The following is a 17,655-nucleotide window of genomic DNA, read 5'->3' on the forward strand; positions in this document are numbered from 1 at the left end:
TTCTTGGTTTTGCAGTTCATATTATGTTGAACTCTAAAATTCATTCCCGTTTTGAATGTGAATGATTCTCCACTTTGTATAAAATCGCAAGTTCCACAGCGTGGATCGTCACATTTGGAAACTGTAAATATTTCCTTTGTAGAAGTGAATTTGGCTTTGGAAAGGATTTTTTTTCAAATTTGGCGGTTGTCTTCTACTATAAATCAAATTCTTCTCCGCAATAAGGTCGTTCAAATTTTTTTATTGTAGAAGTATGGGCAGACACTGTTTCGTTGTGTTGAAGATGTTGTGATTTTTTGGATTATAAGTGACAACGAATGGAATTTCTGTGTACATATTATCGGATTCATTCTTTCTGTTCACTTTCCTAAGTTCTGTAATTGGGATTGCTTCGGCTTTTCTTATCGCTTCGGCTATAAGATTTTTTGGATATTTTTGGCGGCGTAGAAAAACACTTAATTCTTCAAATCTTTTTGTTCGACGTTTTTCGTCCGTAACTATTGTGCATATTCTTCTTGCCAAATTAAATGGTATATTCCGCTTCGTATGTGAAGGGTGGCAGGAATTAAAAAGAAGATACTGGTGACTGTCAGTTTCCTTGTAGAATAAATCTGTGGAAATGTTGGTGTTTTCCTTAATTATAAGTATATCCAAAAAGGGAAGTTCTCTTTGACTGGTTTCGATAGTAAATCTGATATTTCCGTGTAATCCATTAAGTAAAGTGTGAAATTCCTTCAATTCTCTTTCAGATTTGTCCCAAAAAATAAAACAATCGTCTAGATAACGTTTCCATTGATGTCTTACATAATTGGAGAATTTCGATCCGAAAACTTTTTCGGTTTCGGTGTACATCTTTTCTTCAAGGAATCCTAATACTAGCGTAGCGTAAGTTGGGGCTACCTTTGTGCCCATTGCGGTACCTTTTACTTGTAAAAAGTACCGGTTGTCAAAGAAGAAATCGTTATTTTCCAGAACTAGTTGCAATCCCTCTAATATAAAATCCTTGGTAAATCTAGGGTCTATCTGGTTTTCATGTTTATCTACCCAGAATGATATTGCCTCTAGTCCCAAGGTGTGTGGTATATTTGTGTATAGGCTAGTCACATCAAGGCTTACCAAAATGGTTTTTTCCTCAACTTTCTTAGGGATATGGTGAAGAAAGTCCATATCGTCACGGATGAAACTTGGTACTAGCTGACAAAGAGGTTTCAGAATTATATCTAACAAGTTGCTTAGTCTCTGAGTAGGACACGATGGACCAGCTACAATGGGTCTAAGTTTTAAGTCTTCCGGTTGTGGTAATTTAACATAGTTAGATTTCCTTCCCTGTATACCGTCTTTTATTTCCTCTGATTTATGAATCTTAGGAAGTCCATAGAAGTTACTGTTTTTAACTTCAAATTGCAGAAGGTATTCTTGTTCCTTTTTATTAAGGATACTTGAGAATTTAGATGTAAATTTGCTTAATTTTCTCATTGTTTTCCTTTCTTCAGAATTTGCGAGTTCTCTATAGAACTCTTGGTCATTCAGTTGATCAAGGGCCATTTTTTGATAATGTGATTTATCCATTATGACAACGGCTCCTCCCTTATCTGCCTGTTTAATGATAATGGAATCATCCTCTGTCAGACTTTTTATTGCGTCTCGTTCTTTCTTGGATATATTATCCTTTATCTGAACGTTGTTGTTATTTGCTTGAGCTGCACTCTTAAGACATTGTATATATTCGTCCAAATGTTTATCTCTGTTTGAGTTTGGCTTAAAATTGCTTCTACTTCTTACAAGAGATATGTCATCACTATCACTGGAGTCTTCAAAGAATTCCCTCAGTCTTAATTTACGGCAAAATTCTTCAGTGTCTTTAAGGAGATCGGCAGTATTTCTTCTAGGAGTTGGTGTAAACTTCAATCCCTTTTGTAAAAGTTTTATTTCAAATTCATTTAGATCCCGTGATGAAATGTTAATAACTTTCGGGTCCATCTCACTAAAACTCGTATTTAGTGCTTGTTTTTCCTTTGAATTTGAACTTTGTGACGATCTTTGTGGAACAGTCCTTTCCACAAAAAATGATTCGAACTATTATACTGAGGTTTAAAGTAGGTGCCTGAGTTTGTAATTTCTCTATGAGAATTATCCGTCTCGAGTATTTTCTTTTTATGTAATGGATTTCTCTGTTCATTGAATGAGAATTGAGCATTTCCACTTGTGAACATAGGGTGTTTCCGAGTGTTCCCTTAATGATTCCGTTTGATCCGCTGTTGATTCTGGTCATTACTTATTTGAGTTCGCACTGCCTCAGCATATGTTTTCTGATTTTCATTTTCATTTTTCTGCTCAGTTGATTTTTTATGGTTGAAGTTCTTTCGTTTATTTTGCTTATGTTTTTGCGTGTGTTTTACTGGTTCATTTCCGTAATTTTTCTCATAATCCTCCAGCCATTTTTGCTTAGCCTCTAAGATTTGTTCTGATTTAGCCACTTCACGGGAAATGTCTGTTTTCCATAAATCAAGAAGTTTTCCTTCTATTTCGCTGTCGTTCTGTTGAGTTATTATCTCTACCATTTTCTGGTCACATTCCTCATATTTGTTTTTGTATTTGTATTTGGGAACTCGGATCCGTAGCAATGTAATTTCGTCCTCCATTTTATGCTTTGCTAGATTGATCCTAATTTTTGTCTCTTCAGCGGGTTCATTATTAATGCTTTTTACCCTGTACTTAAGTGGGAGAATGATAGTTTCCCGTTGTATCCAATTCTCATAAGTACTTGCAAGTTGTTCACTTCGGATTGCATTCCAGTATGCTTGTTTCCTTTGATTAAGAAGCATATTCCACGTGGAAAGCATTTCTTTCTTTATTTGATACACACCATTTTGGGAATTTATTTCATTTCGGCGCTCAGAAATAACATCTGCAATTGTTTTATATACTTGTGCGTCGATATTTCCTGCGATGAATTCACCTCCTTCTGATTTGAAGTTGTAATCTCTAATAATTGTGTCAAGTTTTAAATCAAAGGAATTAATTTTTTCCTCTAGTCGTTGAAAAATGTCCGTAAAATTCCCTACCTTGGTGTCCAAAACGGATAGCTTGTTTGAAATTTCCTCTAGGGGTTGTCCAAATTGTTTGTATATTTTGCTCTTGTCTGTGTCATCTTCTTCATATACCAGCATTCATATATTATAATTCAAGATGTCCTTGGTATAGGTATGTACATATAGAAAAATAATCCAGAGTTTGGAAAAGATGATCACATTTTATTCCATAGCGCTTTCGCCATTCGGCTCTTCAGTGGATTTTGAATAACAATAGCAACATGACATGATAACGTCGTTATTATGACGTCATAGTTAAAGGACAACGTTAAAAATTGGCGCAAAAAATGTCTGTAGAAAGCGCCAGAGTAAATAGACTTGACACTGTAAATGATACATATTTACACAATAATAATCAATAATTAATAAATTTAAAAAAAAAACAATATTAACAGTCATTGATTAAATCAAAACATTTATCTGTTTAGTTTAGGCTTAAAATTATCAATGAAATATTGTTCTTTGGCCCGCCGTAACTGTTCATTTTCCTCGGTAACTTTATAAAACGGAAAGATACTGAAACGTCCTTTACCGCATTGTTCAAAATGTTCGCTACTGAAGAGCCGAATGGCGAAAGCGCTATGGAATAAAATGTGATCATCTTTTCCAAACTCTGGATTATTTTTCTATATATATATATATATATATATATATATATATATATATATATATATATATATATATATATATATATATATATATATATATATATATATATATATATAGAAAAATAATCCAGAGTTTGGAAAAGTATATATATATATATATATATATATATATATATATATATATATATATATATATATATATATATATATATATATATATATATATATATATATATATATATATATATATATATATATATATATATATAAAAATAATCCAGAGTTTGGAAAAGATATGTATATATATATAAATATATATATAAATATATATATATATATATATATATATATATATATATATATATATATATATATATATATATATATATATATATATATATATATATATATATATATATATAGAAAAATAATCCAGAGTTTGGAAAAGATATGTATATATATATATATATATATATATATATATATATATATATATATATATATATATATATATATATATATATATATATATATATATATATATATATATATATATATATATATATATATATATATATATATATATATATATATATATTTAAATTTCAATAATGTCTCAGTAATCGGATAACAATATTTAAAAAAAGGTAAAAAGAAAACACAAAAATCCTCAGTTAAGCTTTAGCGCTTTCATTTTCAATCTTCAGAAGCTTACAATAGTATCATAGTTACAGTGATAGTTAAAGTGATTATGACGTCATGTTAAGCGGAAAGTTAAATGTCTCAATCTTCAGAAGCTTACAATAGTATCATAGTAACAGTGATTATGACGTCATGTTAAGCGGAACGTTAAATGTCTTTATGTCATCACATGTCCTGGATGCAAGGAATATTATATTTGTGAAACTGGCAACACTCTCCCTGCCCGTGTACGTATACATAAGCAACACATTATTACACCCGAATACAGAAAAATTAAATTAAGTTCGCACCTGGAGGCGTGTGGTAAAAAACAATTGAAAATTTTCCCTTTCTATAGACTCAGTTGTGCGACTGATATCCAGAGACGGGAAAAAGAAAAACATTTTATTAGCATTTTTCAGCCAAAACTTAATAGTGTTTTATAAATTACTTGTGATTTTCCCGTACTTTTGTCATATTGTATCTATGACGTCATAATAGACATTTAACGTTTCGCTTAACATGACGTCATAATCACTGTAACTATGATACTATTGTAAGCTTCTGAAGATTGAAAATGAAAGCGCTTAAACTTAACTGAGGATTTTTGTGTTTTCTTTTTACCTCTCTCTTTCTCTCTCTCTCTCTCTCTCTCTCTCTCTCTCTCTCTCTCTCTCTCTCTCTCTATATATATATAATGAAGAGGAAGCATAAAAAGCACTAATATAGATATTCATCAATAATTTCTGTAGATATTTATGTATTTTTAGACTGCTCTCAATTTCTGTGTAAATTCCACATCATCCAGGCTTGGAAGAGATGGCTATCAAGAGGTGAAAATAAACTGACAGGTGAAAAGGACGCAGTTTTGGAACAGTGCGTAAAATATTTAAAAATACAATACACAATTTAGTGAACATCTATTATTCTGCTGGATTGCAAGTATTTATGCATACAGCCTGATGGTATCTTGCATTATATAAGTTAGTAAGTAATCCTACACTGATATATATGATGTATAAATTATATTTTTAAATGTGTATATATATATATTTTTTTTCAACAGTCTGAAAAGTATAGCAGATTCTGCTACTAAGGATGATTATCACAATAACGTACAAAACTTAATGGATACAAATATGTGGAACGAAAATGAACATTTTCAAAATTACATCAACAATTCCTGGCTGAGCATTGCTAAGGTAACAATTTAAATTTTATCAGTTAAGTTAATATATATTATTAAGTTGTTTATGTTATTCATGCTGCACACAAATGTATTTAATCTATGTAATCTTTGCAATTTTTGTAGAAATGGGTGAGAGCCTTCAGGCCTCTTGATGAAGATATTGTCGTGTCAACAACAAATGGGGTCGAAGTCCACCACCGGATTTTGAAAGCCATATTAAACACCAACGGTTGCAGGACCGTACAAAGTCTTGTTGATGTTCTCATAAAGAATTATTTTGAGGAAATGCTGAAGAGGTAAATTGATAATTATTATCATGTTCATGATGCGGATTATATTTTTTTAAAAAGGGTACAATGCCAGAGATACATCTGTTTCATATATGATATATTACTAAAAGAAAACGTAAATGCTAAACTATAACAATACAAATCTTATGAAATGCTTTATGACAACAACTTTCTTTCACCAATTTCACTATGGCGCGACCGTACCCAAAACAAAACTTGATCTAGTTATTCATCTGATATATCAGTGTACTAAATTTCATTGCAGTTTGTGCAACCTCTGCGAAGAAAATGAACGGAATCTGCAAATAATTGGAATTTTCTAAGTCCAAGGGGCATAACTCTGTCAAAAATGGCGCGAACGTACCCAAAACAGAACTTGACCTAGATATTCATCTGATATCTCTGTATACTAAATTTCATTGCAGTATGTGCAAACTCGGAAACTGTAAATAATTGGAATTTTTAAAAGTACAAGGGGTGCAATTCTGTAAAAAATGGCTAAACCGTACCAAAAACAGAACTTAACCTAGATATTCATCTGATATAACTGTAAACTTAAACCAGTATGTGCAACCTCTGGGAAGAAAATGAACAGAAACTGCAAATAATTGGAATTTTTCTACGTCCAAGGGGCATACTATAGTAACTCTGTCAAAAATAGCGCGACCCTTCACGATGTGGATAATTTTTTTTTTAAAGTACAAAGCCAGAGACACATCTGTTTCATATGATATATTACTAAAAGAAAACTTAAATACTTATCTTACAATACAAATCTTATGAAATGCTTTATGACAACAGATTTCTATCACTAATTTCACTGACTTTTGTAGCAGTATACACTTTTCACCCGCATATATTGTTTATTTCTATCACTATATTTGATTTCCTTAAGCATGCAAACAATATTTAAAATGTGGCAAGCTATTGACACACAAATGAATCAAAACTGGATATAAAAAGTCATTTTTAAAGTCATAAGTTCGGAGTAATATGTTAGATATTGTCAGTACCAGTTAATACAATCTATTGTTAAATCAAATACTCTGTCGTCTTTTTATGCAATTGAAATAAAAATACTTCATTAATTTCACCCTGAAAAGTCAACAATTTTTTACATTGTCCTAATCATGACAAGGAGCACACGGCGGGTGTTATCTGTCGCTCTGGTATGCTTAATCCTGATTGGCATTTGATCCGGCCGCCTCTTGTGTTTTTGGAGGTCCTTGTTGCCCTGCTCCCTACTAGTATTTATATTACTGATACTTACGTTTTGAGCTTGATAACTGTTCTCTACATCAACAAGAGATTTTTGTAAAACACTTATGCCCCATTCCCACTAATTGAAATTTTTCAAAATCCAAAAAGGGCAAAACTATGTTAAAAATGGCGCGAACGTACCCAAAACAGAGCTTGACCTAGTTATTCATCTGATATATCTGTATACTAAATTTCATTGCAGTATGTGCAAACTCTTACAAGAAAATGAAAGGAAACTGCAAATATTTGGAATTTCCTAAGTCCAAGGGACATAAGTCTATCAAAAATGGCGCGAACGTATGCAAATCAAAACTTGATCTAGATATTCATGTGATATATCTGTATACCAAATTTCATTTTAGTATGTGCCAAGGTTGTGAAGAAAATGAACGGAAATTAAGTGGACCGACTGACAGACCGACCGACCAACAGAACTACAGGCAGCAGCAAAGCAATATGCCCTCCCTTCTACGAAAGGGGGAATAAAAATTCAGTTAAAATGAATTTCTACCATTAATTTTAAAACGATTTTTTTAGATATGTGACCAAAAACGTACAGCCTTTGAAAACATCCAAGGTATATAATGATTCAGTACCTCGATTTCTGATAGAAAAGACACCTCCATTTATGGAGCATTGTTTGTCTAGACTCGCAGATGCCACTCTAATCGACCCTTCAATGGTTCGAAGGATTTCTGAATCACTGTTCAATGTCACCTCCTCATCTGATCCCTCCAAGACTTATGCTGTGGATTTAACAGCCCCACACTGTGAATGTTTTGACTTTCAGAAACATTTTATGCCATGTAAACACGTGTTGGCTGTTTTTACGATGTATAAATCATCATCAGATGTTTGCAATCATTACATGAATTCTAAATACTTTAACATTAATCAAAGATTCTTGGACTGGATAAACAACAAAGATGTTGAAGCTTTGGCTTCTGCTTCATATGTGAAGCAGAAAAAAGCAAGAGATGAAGACGACAATAATTGTAGTGATGTGTTTATTGCGACCGAAGAAATTCCATCTCTTGCACTCAGGAAAACAAATGCATCGTTAAATAAATTAAAGAATTTTATTAACAATACAAACAGTGAGGAAGCCATCAAAGAGTGCAATGTACGTGTCACTGAAATATATTCCACTTTGGAGAGGAAGTATGGTTTTCCGTCTTCCTTTTCGAAAATGAAAAGTCGAAGTGGAAACAATGGAAAACTCCAAGTGCCATCTTCCTTTCTCAAGACGAAAGTAAAGAACAGGCGTCGATTACAGAATAGAAGGAAAGGTGAGTCTGAATAATGGAAACTATTCAAACAATTCATGTACTTCAATGAATGTTTAAGGAGAGTATTGATAGAAACATGTTGCCATAGCAAGAATAAAATCTTCTTTTTCTTCTCAGTGATTAGAAAACCTTACAACAAAATATGTATTCCATCGTGTGTTATTTATTCATGAGATGAGTGTATTTAGGTGTTAGTTCCAGGGACACACAAAAAAAACTCTAAATCATTTTCTACACACACCGGTACTGTTAAAAAGCTGCAACATGGAAAAATTAGTAATAAGTCACAGAATGATAGGTGAAATATTGGAAACTTGATGTTCACATTATATAAGTTCATTACAGTATAAACGCCATTTGATCCAAAACTAAATGGGTTATAGAAATCCTAAAGAACGTTGTTTTTTGATTGTCTGCCATTAATTTGACGCGGACGTCTGAGAGAATATAAATCAATTCGTAGGTTCTCCTATACGTCCGCAATAAATCTATATGTCAAAGCAGAAGATTCAATTCTATTTTTCCGAAATAGATACGAAAAAATTATTTGGATTGAAATAAATTTCCAACTTCAAGTTTAGTTTCAATCAAATACAAATTTTAAAAATAGTTTTCCAATAATAGACTCTACTTTCCCAAAAGGCAAATCCAAAAAGCAAAAATCAACTCAGTGTTAAGGACATCTGTAAAACAAAAATGATGAAAATTGCGACAAACCAAATGAGGTATAGTGACAGACGGATAGAACGACACACAAATAAACAGGCTGACAGATAAACAGAAAAGCAGACAGGAAACTTAGGGTTCCTCTGGTCTCACCGATAGGTGTCTAACAAAAATAAAATAAATAAAAGGATTTCCATGAGGACAGTAATCCTTAAAGAAACTCTGTTTTCAAAATTGTGAAGGGGAATTCAATTTTTTACAACTTCATTTATTTCATGATAATGAGGAAAAAATGTTCTTTCTTTTAATGTTGCTACTGTTAAATCTATTTTAGTACATTCAATTTCGAAGAGAAATCTACGTAGAGAATCCAAACGAGAGGTAAACTAATGATTTTAAGAAATGTGATGACCTATATGTCCGTTATTAACTCAAGCATTATAGTGATGTATCATGTATTTTGATATAACATCTATTTCTGTTTTACAATTTTTGCAATCATATTGACAGGGTATTGTTGAGAGTCATTTTACTGGAGAGGAAGACAAAGCTTTCAAGGAAGTACAGATGGTATAATCATATTGCTTACAAGCTTACAAGACCAACATATGAAAACTTAATATAATTGTTATGATGATAGGTGGTTTCAATAGTTTTTATTCCTTCATAAATACCAAATCTATATAAAAATCATTTATGAGGTTATGTGTAACAATATGCGATGTTTACAGTAAATATTATGCATTAAAATTGAATGTGAAGTGTGAACATTCATCAGAATAAGCACTGTTCATCAAAATATATGTATATACAATTCATTTTGAATTATAGAATTTTAAAACAAAGTTACTTTCCTTTTATTTTAAAAGACATTTTGTGAAGAAGATGAAGAGATTTTAATCGAAGAATGCGTGCAAGCGGCTGAGGTACGCCTATTAACATAGATTTGAAAATTATACATGTATTAGGAATTGCTTTTATGCATACAAAAATTTCCTTTCTTTTCTTCTTTTTAATTTCTACATTTTCTTTACTGTTATCATTTTTGAATGAAAACACTTCTATGCTTTTTGCATATAATGATTGCACTTATATCACAAACAATCAAATATTCCCATTCATGACTCTTATATTTAGTATCTATAAAAATGTATATTTCTGACTTTCTCAATAGACAATATGTAAGGACAAAGAAAAGATTGCACCTATGGAAGGTTTGCAGGAGTCTGAGGTATTTATATAGATAGAGAGAGATGCATATGTTAATGTGCATACATATCACAAACTAATTTGCATGTTGAAATAGACATCAACATTCAAGACAATAATAATAAGCATTTATGAAAATGTATATTTCTTTCTTTCTCAACAGACAATCTGTAAGGACAAAGAAGAATTAGCATCAAAGAAAGGTTTACAAGAGGCTGAGGTATATATGTATAGAGAAAGATATGGGAATTTCCAAACTGAAATACATATCAACATTCAAGACAATAATAATAAGCATTTATGAAAATGTATATTTCTTACTTTCTCAACAGACATTTTGTATGGACAAAGAAAGGATTGCACTTAAAGAAAGTTTGCAGAAGGCGGAGGTATATATATATATATATATATATATATATATATATATATATATATATATATATATATATATATATATATATATATATATATATATATAATGTGCATACATATCACAAACTAATTTGAATACATGTATTTAAACACATTTTTCCTTTTAAAACTATTCCATTTATTATTTATGAGAATGTATTTTTCTTACAGACAGTTTGTATGGACAAAGAAGAGATTACGCCTAAGGAAGGTTTACAAGAGGCTGAGGTATATATGTATAGAGCGAGATATGCAAATTTTTAATCTGAAATACATATTTACTTTCAAGACAATAATAATAATAATCATTTATGAAAATGTATATTTATTACTTTCTCAACAGACAGTGTGTATGGACAAAGAAAAGATTACGCCTAAGGAAGGTTTGCAGGAGGCTGAGGTATATATATTAAAAGATATGTTTATGATAATGTACATACATATCACAGACTAATTTGAATATTGAAACACATTTTTTCTATTTAGGACTATTCCATTAAGCATTCATGAAAATGTATACTTCTTACTTTCTAAACAGACAGTGTGTATGGATGAAGAAGAGATTACGCCTAAGGAAGGTTTGCAGGAGGCTGAGGTATATATTTAGAGACATGTTAATGATAATGTGCATACATATCACAGACTAATTTGAATATTGAAACACATTTTTTCTATTAAGGACTATTCCATTAAGCATTCATAAAAATGTATATTTATTACTTTCTCAGCAGACAGTTTGTATGGACAAAGAAGAGATTACGCCTAAGGAAGGTTTGCAGGAGGCTGAGGTATATATATTAAAAGATATGTTTATGATAATGTACATACATATCACAGACTAATTTGAATATTGAAACACATTTTTTCTATTTAGGACTATTCAATTAAGCATTCATGAAAATGTATACTTCTTACTTTCTAAACAGACAGTGTGTATGGACGTAGAAGAGATTACGCCTAAGGAAGGTTTACAAGAGGCTGAGGTATATATGTATAGAGCGAGATATGCAAATTTCCAATCTGAAATACATATTTACTTTCAAGACTTTAAAAATAATAATCATCTATGAAAATGTATATTTCTTCCTTTCTCAACAGACAGTGTGTATGGATGAAGAAGAGATTACGCTTAAGGAAGGTTTGCAGGAGGCTGAGGTTTATATTTAGAGATATGTTTATGATAATGTGCATACATATCACAAACTAATTTCCTTACTCAAATACATATCAACATTCAAGACAATAATAATAAGCATGTATGAAATGTATATTTATTACTTTCGAAACAGAGATTTTGTAAGGACAAAGAAGAGATTACACCTAAGGAAGGTTTACAAAAGACTGATGTAAGTATATATAGAGATTCGCATAATAAATATCACAAACTAATTTGCATATTGAAACCCAATTTCCCATTCAAGACTAAAACATCAAGCATGATTGAAATTTTTATTTCCTACTTTCTTCACAGACATAATGTCAATTCAAATCTATAGAAAATTGCAAATTACCCCGATATAATGTGCATGCATATCACAAATTAATATGTTCTTCTTTTTTTTTATAACACTTCTTTTTTCCATTTATTTTACAAAATATCATAAAATTATGAAAATTGATCTGGCAAGCATTATTCAGGTTACCAACTTGAAAATAAATTTATAACAATATTTTGTTATATGAAAATAAGTTTGTATTATTTATTTTAAGTAGTTTGCCTTTCATAGATTGGCTGGCTTCTTCAGTCTCTCATTATATGCCTTCCTATCAATATTGTCAATAATCTGTAAACACTTCAACAGTTTGTTTATAAGAATGCATTGAAAGCTGAGAGCCAGGTTCTGTTTCAGAGGCGACAATTGCAAAATATTGAAAATGTAAAATTAAATTTGAAATCCTACCCAGAAACACGGCGCCATTAAATAATATAAGCAGGAAGACAAAAGTGTAAGAATAAGAATTCATCACCAGTCATTTACCTGTATATTATTTTTTGCAGAATCCATTTGACACCTACGAACTAACAATGCAATTTGATGAAGCCATGGAATCTGACATAGTATGTTTTTAACCATACCAAATAAATTTTGGTTTCAATTAAAAATGATTTAATTAAATTCTACATTTGGTAAGAACCAAAAACAGTTGCCTTTTGGACTAAATATGACCTATCTCTTATGATTTTTGTAATATTTGCTACCATAAATATTTAAATTGCCCATAGGATTGATTGATGAAAACATGTAGAGGGGACCTGGCTATGATTCACTAAGAAAACGTCATTCTTTAAACTCAAGACACGAGGTTTCATTAAAATGTATTGATTTCTTTAAAGACTACACTTGTAAATATGATACTGGTTCCTAGTCTTGCACACTTTTGAAAGAATTGCGAATTTTTTGTCGGATTTTTTAAAAATACGAATCCAATTACTTTGTACAACTTCAATGCCTATAATTAAATCATCAGCACGTGTATTAGACATTAAAATGAACGGAAAGTAATACATAAATATTTATGATGGCGAAAAATACCTTTTTTCGTCTAGAAATTTACACCTTAGTAATTTCATTACTTTTTTGAAATTACTCTGTGCATTATATATTTTATTGGAACCTATTGCAATATTGATTGATGATATCATATAAGTCATAATAAGGAATTATTGCAAGTTAATATACGGAATTATTCCTGTTCTATTTCTCATGTTAAAATGTGTTTTTGTATAAAATTCATTCTCCTTAAAACTTTCAATTAAAGCACATTAAAGAGTCTTGTATGAGTTTGCTTGTATTTTATCATATAATAAATAAAGCTATTGTTGTGTTTTTCAATCAATAGGATGATTTGGTCACCTTTGAAGTACAATATTAACTTCGACCTTCGGGCTCAATGAATATTGTACCCCTCAGGTGTCTAAATCATGGAATTGATCTAAAAAAAAAACAACATTTGTTTAATCATTCAACAAGGTATATTTTAAGAATGTATATTTTAACAGGAATCGTATTCACCTATCACTGAACGAGAGCTCAATACCTTTTTTGAGAAAGTGCCATTTAACCCATCGTTTCAGGTACGAATTCATACTACAACGAAATTTCATCACCTTGGGGACACTTCGTCCAAATCTACTTATGCTTTTTGTATTTTACGCTGAATGTTAAATGTATATTGAAGTGTTAAACTGAAATTTGTTTTAATTTCCATTTTTCTTTCCATGAGATTTCATTACTGTTCATGCATTTTAGATACCATTACCTGATTATGTGGAGATAAATCCTTATAATCCACATCTCTTGCGAATGAAAGTAAGAGAAAACAAATTATCTGAGGATGAGATTCCAGATTCTGTCAAGAATTACAAACCAAAAAGAAAAATTAAGCTTTCATCTTATAAGGAAACTGAGGTTTTTATGTTCATATAATTCTATCATTTTATAGATACATACCTGTCATTAATAATGTTGAAATGGTATTGTTAAGAATAAAAGTTTAATATTCGGCAAATTTTATCAATTTGGATAAAAGGAAAACTAGTCACTAAATAGTTCAATACATTGAAAAAAAAAAATCTCATTCAAGACTAAAATATCAAGCATTTATGAATATTTTTATCTCTTACTTTCTTAACAGACTGTATGTAAGGACAAAGAAGAGATTGTACCTGAGGAAGTTTTGCAGGAGGTTGAGGTATATATATATATATAGGCAAATTAGAATGTGTATACATATCACAAACAATGCATAACGAAAATCTTTTGAAAATATATATATTTAAAAAAAAAGAAAAAGAAAACACAAAAATCCTCAGACATTATTTTTATTTTGGATATATAAATATATATTTCAGGATTGTCATAAAGAAGAAGCTACAATGAAACCCCAGGTTTAGCATGTTTATTTTAAGTATGTGAATAAAATTTCAGATTCAATAAAAATTTCATGTTTTATAAGCAATATTTTTACATCTTGCTCTTCCATGAAATTCATCATAAACGTGCTCAAGATATAATGTTAATATAAGTTAACCATTTGAAGAATAAATAGTCGCCTCTACTCATCTTGAAGTGAATTTTTTTCTGTTAAACAGCTTAGCATTTTGACACATTTGGTAATTTGGTAAAAAAAAATTGGATTTGGTAAAAAAAAATGTTTTGTCAAGAAGCATAATCTTCAATGAAACCCTAAGAATTCTTTCTTGTTTATTTATATGGATACTTTTTATAAAGAATTTATAAAGAATTTAAAGGTGTTTGTAGACTGGTTTTCATGTCATATATTACCCAACAATATTTTATTTTCATTGATATTTTTGAAGCAAAATTCAGGAAAGCACAAAAGAAAAGCTGAAATCGCATACCAGGTACATAACAAAATAGATAATAAATTAGTATGTGTGACATTATTTGAATTTCATTGATAGGAATATGATTAAATCATTTAATTTTTTCTAAACAAATAAGAATAATTCATTTCTAGATATTGTTAACATTTTTGCATTTTTTATTCGATGTAAAAATATCAAAGTATTGGTTTAATAGATGCAGAAATTTTAAATGGGATATAATTGCATATCGTTTGACTACTTAATACATTTTAAAGGACCCTATAATACCCGACATCGAAGAAATCTGGAAAAATCATCGGGGATCGCCATCATTAATGGCAATAGTCGGGCCATATAAATTATATGGAACATCCTTTGATTCTCTCAGAAGTGGAATGGAGGTTACAGATGAGGTACTATATTATACATGTATAACATGAATTTATATGAACATTTAAATATCATATATATATATATATATATATATATATATATATATATATATATATATATATATATATATATATATATATATATATATATATATATATATATATATATATACATATATTAGTAACAGCAAAATATACTTAACCTAGACTCTGATTTCTAGATAATTGATGCCTACTTGCAATCCCTGATAGATGCAGGTAACCACAATGTGTCATACATCAGCTGTGTTGTAGCAGGGAAATTATTACTTCAACCTAGTGTTTGTGCTCTGATGACATCGGTAAATTACCATTTCTCAATATATTTTTTTCATTTCAATTTAAATAAATTTAGTATAACAGAAACAAATATGTAATTAATATTTAAAAAACCAAATAATTTTAAACACACACCCTACCTGACACCCCCTCATACACCCACACCCATACCCTCCCTCACACACAAACAAACTATATATATATATATATATATATATATATATATATATATATATATATATATATATATATATATATATATATATATATATATATATATATATATATATATTGAACAGCTATCTCTGGATGCATATGAACAAATCTTTTGCCCATACAACAACAATGGCCATTGGGAGATGTTTGTGGTCATGCCAAAGGAGAAGACTATAAAGTATATAGATCCGCTGGGAGAACTTACAAAGAAGGGATGTAATATATTACGATCATGGAAGACGTTCATTAACCGGCGTTTTTCTGCGGGTTTGGAATCTACTGGACCAAGCAAATGGAAGCTAGAGACCATTCAGCACAGCAAACAAATGGACTCTGTCAGTTGTGGAGTTTTTATCATGAAGGTTTGTAACATTTCAGAAAACAAAAGCATTATTTTGTTATACTATAACTCCGTCGAACAAGTTGAACGATGTTGTCAAAGGCACAATTAAAAAAAACCTGAATATTTCAATTCTCATACAGTATATATATTGACAATTCTCTTACATTTCTTTCTTATGAAAATTAACTCAGCTAGAAGAAGCATGAAATGAATCATTTGAAATGATTCAAATTACATTCTTTCATATTCAATTTTAATTTGAGGCTTAATATGATATACATTTTGCAATAAATTTAATTTAATTATTTCTTAACAATTTTTTATAGTTTGCTGAATTGCTCATACAAGGAAAGCCACTATTTTTTAACAGTAGACATGTGGACACAATCCGAAAAGACATTGCTGCAATTTTATTAGGAAGTTGTGGTTGGTAAATTATAGAAGTCTTCATTTATATAACATAACATTTATCCATGTTTTGCTATCCACTATTTTCAAGAATAAAATTGAATAGAAATTAAATTTTATTTGTTAATTCTACTGTCTGTAGGGAATGTGACAAATAATTGCCGTTCCTGTGGCCAGAATTACAGATTGCAGCACAAATGGGTAAATTATAATTAAATCATCCCATTCCAAGATAAATAACACGTTATTTAAATGTAAACGTTTTTAACAATATAGAAATATTTGTTAATTATCGTTTAAGTTTATAATTCAAAGAAAGTTTTAGACAATTGAAATCACAATACCATATAAGCAGAATTTTGAACGAGGATTTATTTTCGGCATTATAAGCGAGGATGCTCAGTTCGCTTAAATTGAATATCGCTTAAAATTTGTGTTTTATTTGTAATAGCTTCTTTATTGAGGAGTTTGAATTAAAATACCAGTCTTTAACTACATCTAGCCTCTCGCTAAAATGTCCCTTTATACGGTATTTCAAAATGTCCACTTATACGGTATTACCAAAATGAAAGGCTTTAAAATGTACAACTTTTTCACTTTATATTCAATCCTTCTCAAAGATAAATTAAAGTTCAGGCTTTTTATATCACTGACATCTTCTTTTTTCAATAAAAATGGAACTCGTAAATTTACTTCAATTGTCATTGGTCATTTACATAATTACTTTGTTAAAAGCACTCTGATTGCTCACAAGTACTATGAAATTGACAGATGCTTGACGCTTGAGTTTCTCAAGGTATTCCATCGATTGCGCCCCGTTATAAGCACACCTATTTTTTGTATTCATATAAAGCACAATTTGTGCAAAATCCTAAGCGTGAAAAGAAAAAAACGATTGCAGTGGCATTCAACTGTACATTTAGATATATGGACGATGCATTGTCAATTAACAA

General features: G+C 30.1%; 2 protein-coding genes across 2 annotated transcripts in view; one reads left to right on the forward strand and one right to left on the reverse strand.

Annotated features, from left to right (window-relative positions):
* LOC134283053 (probable aminopeptidase NPEPL1) overlaps nucleotides 1-17,655 on the reverse strand; it is a 58,765-nt gene that overhangs the window by 28,179 nt on the left and 12,931 nt on the right. The window lies entirely within an intron of this gene.
* Nucleotides 1-17,655, forward strand: part of LOC134283018 (uncharacterized) — a 37,256-nt gene that overhangs the window by 18,261 nt on the left and 1,340 nt on the right. Inside the window, exons 8-33 of the mRNA XM_062765439.1 lie at nucleotides 5,152-5,257; nucleotides 5,448-5,583; nucleotides 5,694-5,866; nucleotides 7,658-8,409; nucleotides 9,410-9,456; nucleotides 9,586-9,645; nucleotides 9,945-10,001; nucleotides 10,250-10,306; nucleotides 10,448-10,504; nucleotides 10,617-10,673; nucleotides 10,867-10,923; nucleotides 11,039-11,095; nucleotides 11,234-11,290; nucleotides 11,424-11,483; nucleotides 11,622-11,678; nucleotides 11,794-11,850; nucleotides 11,985-12,041; nucleotides 12,695-12,754; nucleotides 13,697-13,771; nucleotides 13,947-14,105; nucleotides 14,332-14,388; nucleotides 15,301-15,438; nucleotides 15,639-15,758; nucleotides 16,035-16,313; nucleotides 16,621-16,720; nucleotides 16,845-16,903. Of these exons, the coding sequence (XP_062621423.1) occupies nucleotides 5,152-5,257; nucleotides 5,448-5,583; nucleotides 5,694-5,866; nucleotides 7,658-8,409; nucleotides 9,410-9,456; nucleotides 9,586-9,645; nucleotides 9,945-10,001; nucleotides 10,250-10,306; nucleotides 10,448-10,504; nucleotides 10,617-10,673; nucleotides 10,867-10,923; nucleotides 11,039-11,095; nucleotides 11,234-11,290; nucleotides 11,424-11,483; nucleotides 11,622-11,678; nucleotides 11,794-11,850; nucleotides 11,985-12,041; nucleotides 12,695-12,754; nucleotides 13,697-13,771; nucleotides 13,947-14,105; nucleotides 14,332-14,388; nucleotides 15,301-15,438; nucleotides 15,639-15,758; nucleotides 16,035-16,313; nucleotides 16,621-16,720; nucleotides 16,845-16,903 (2,951 nt within the window). The remainder of the gene's footprint in view (nucleotides 1-5,151; nucleotides 5,258-5,447; nucleotides 5,584-5,693; nucleotides 5,867-7,657; nucleotides 8,410-9,409; nucleotides 9,457-9,585; nucleotides 9,646-9,944; nucleotides 10,002-10,249; nucleotides 10,307-10,447; nucleotides 10,505-10,616; nucleotides 10,674-10,866; nucleotides 10,924-11,038; nucleotides 11,096-11,233; nucleotides 11,291-11,423; nucleotides 11,484-11,621; nucleotides 11,679-11,793; nucleotides 11,851-11,984; nucleotides 12,042-12,694; nucleotides 12,755-13,696; nucleotides 13,772-13,946; nucleotides 14,106-14,331; nucleotides 14,389-15,300; nucleotides 15,439-15,638; nucleotides 15,759-16,034; nucleotides 16,314-16,620; nucleotides 16,721-16,844; nucleotides 16,904-17,655) is intronic.

This window comes from Saccostrea cucullata, unplaced genomic scaffold (genome assembly GCF_032062105.1).
Source record: "Saccostrea cucullata isolate Sc308-1 unplaced genomic scaffold, CSIRO_AGI_Scuc_v1 ctg88, whole genome shotgun sequence".
Lineage (NCBI taxonomy): Eukaryota > Metazoa > Mollusca > Bivalvia > Ostreida > Ostreidae > Saccostrea > Saccostrea cuccullata.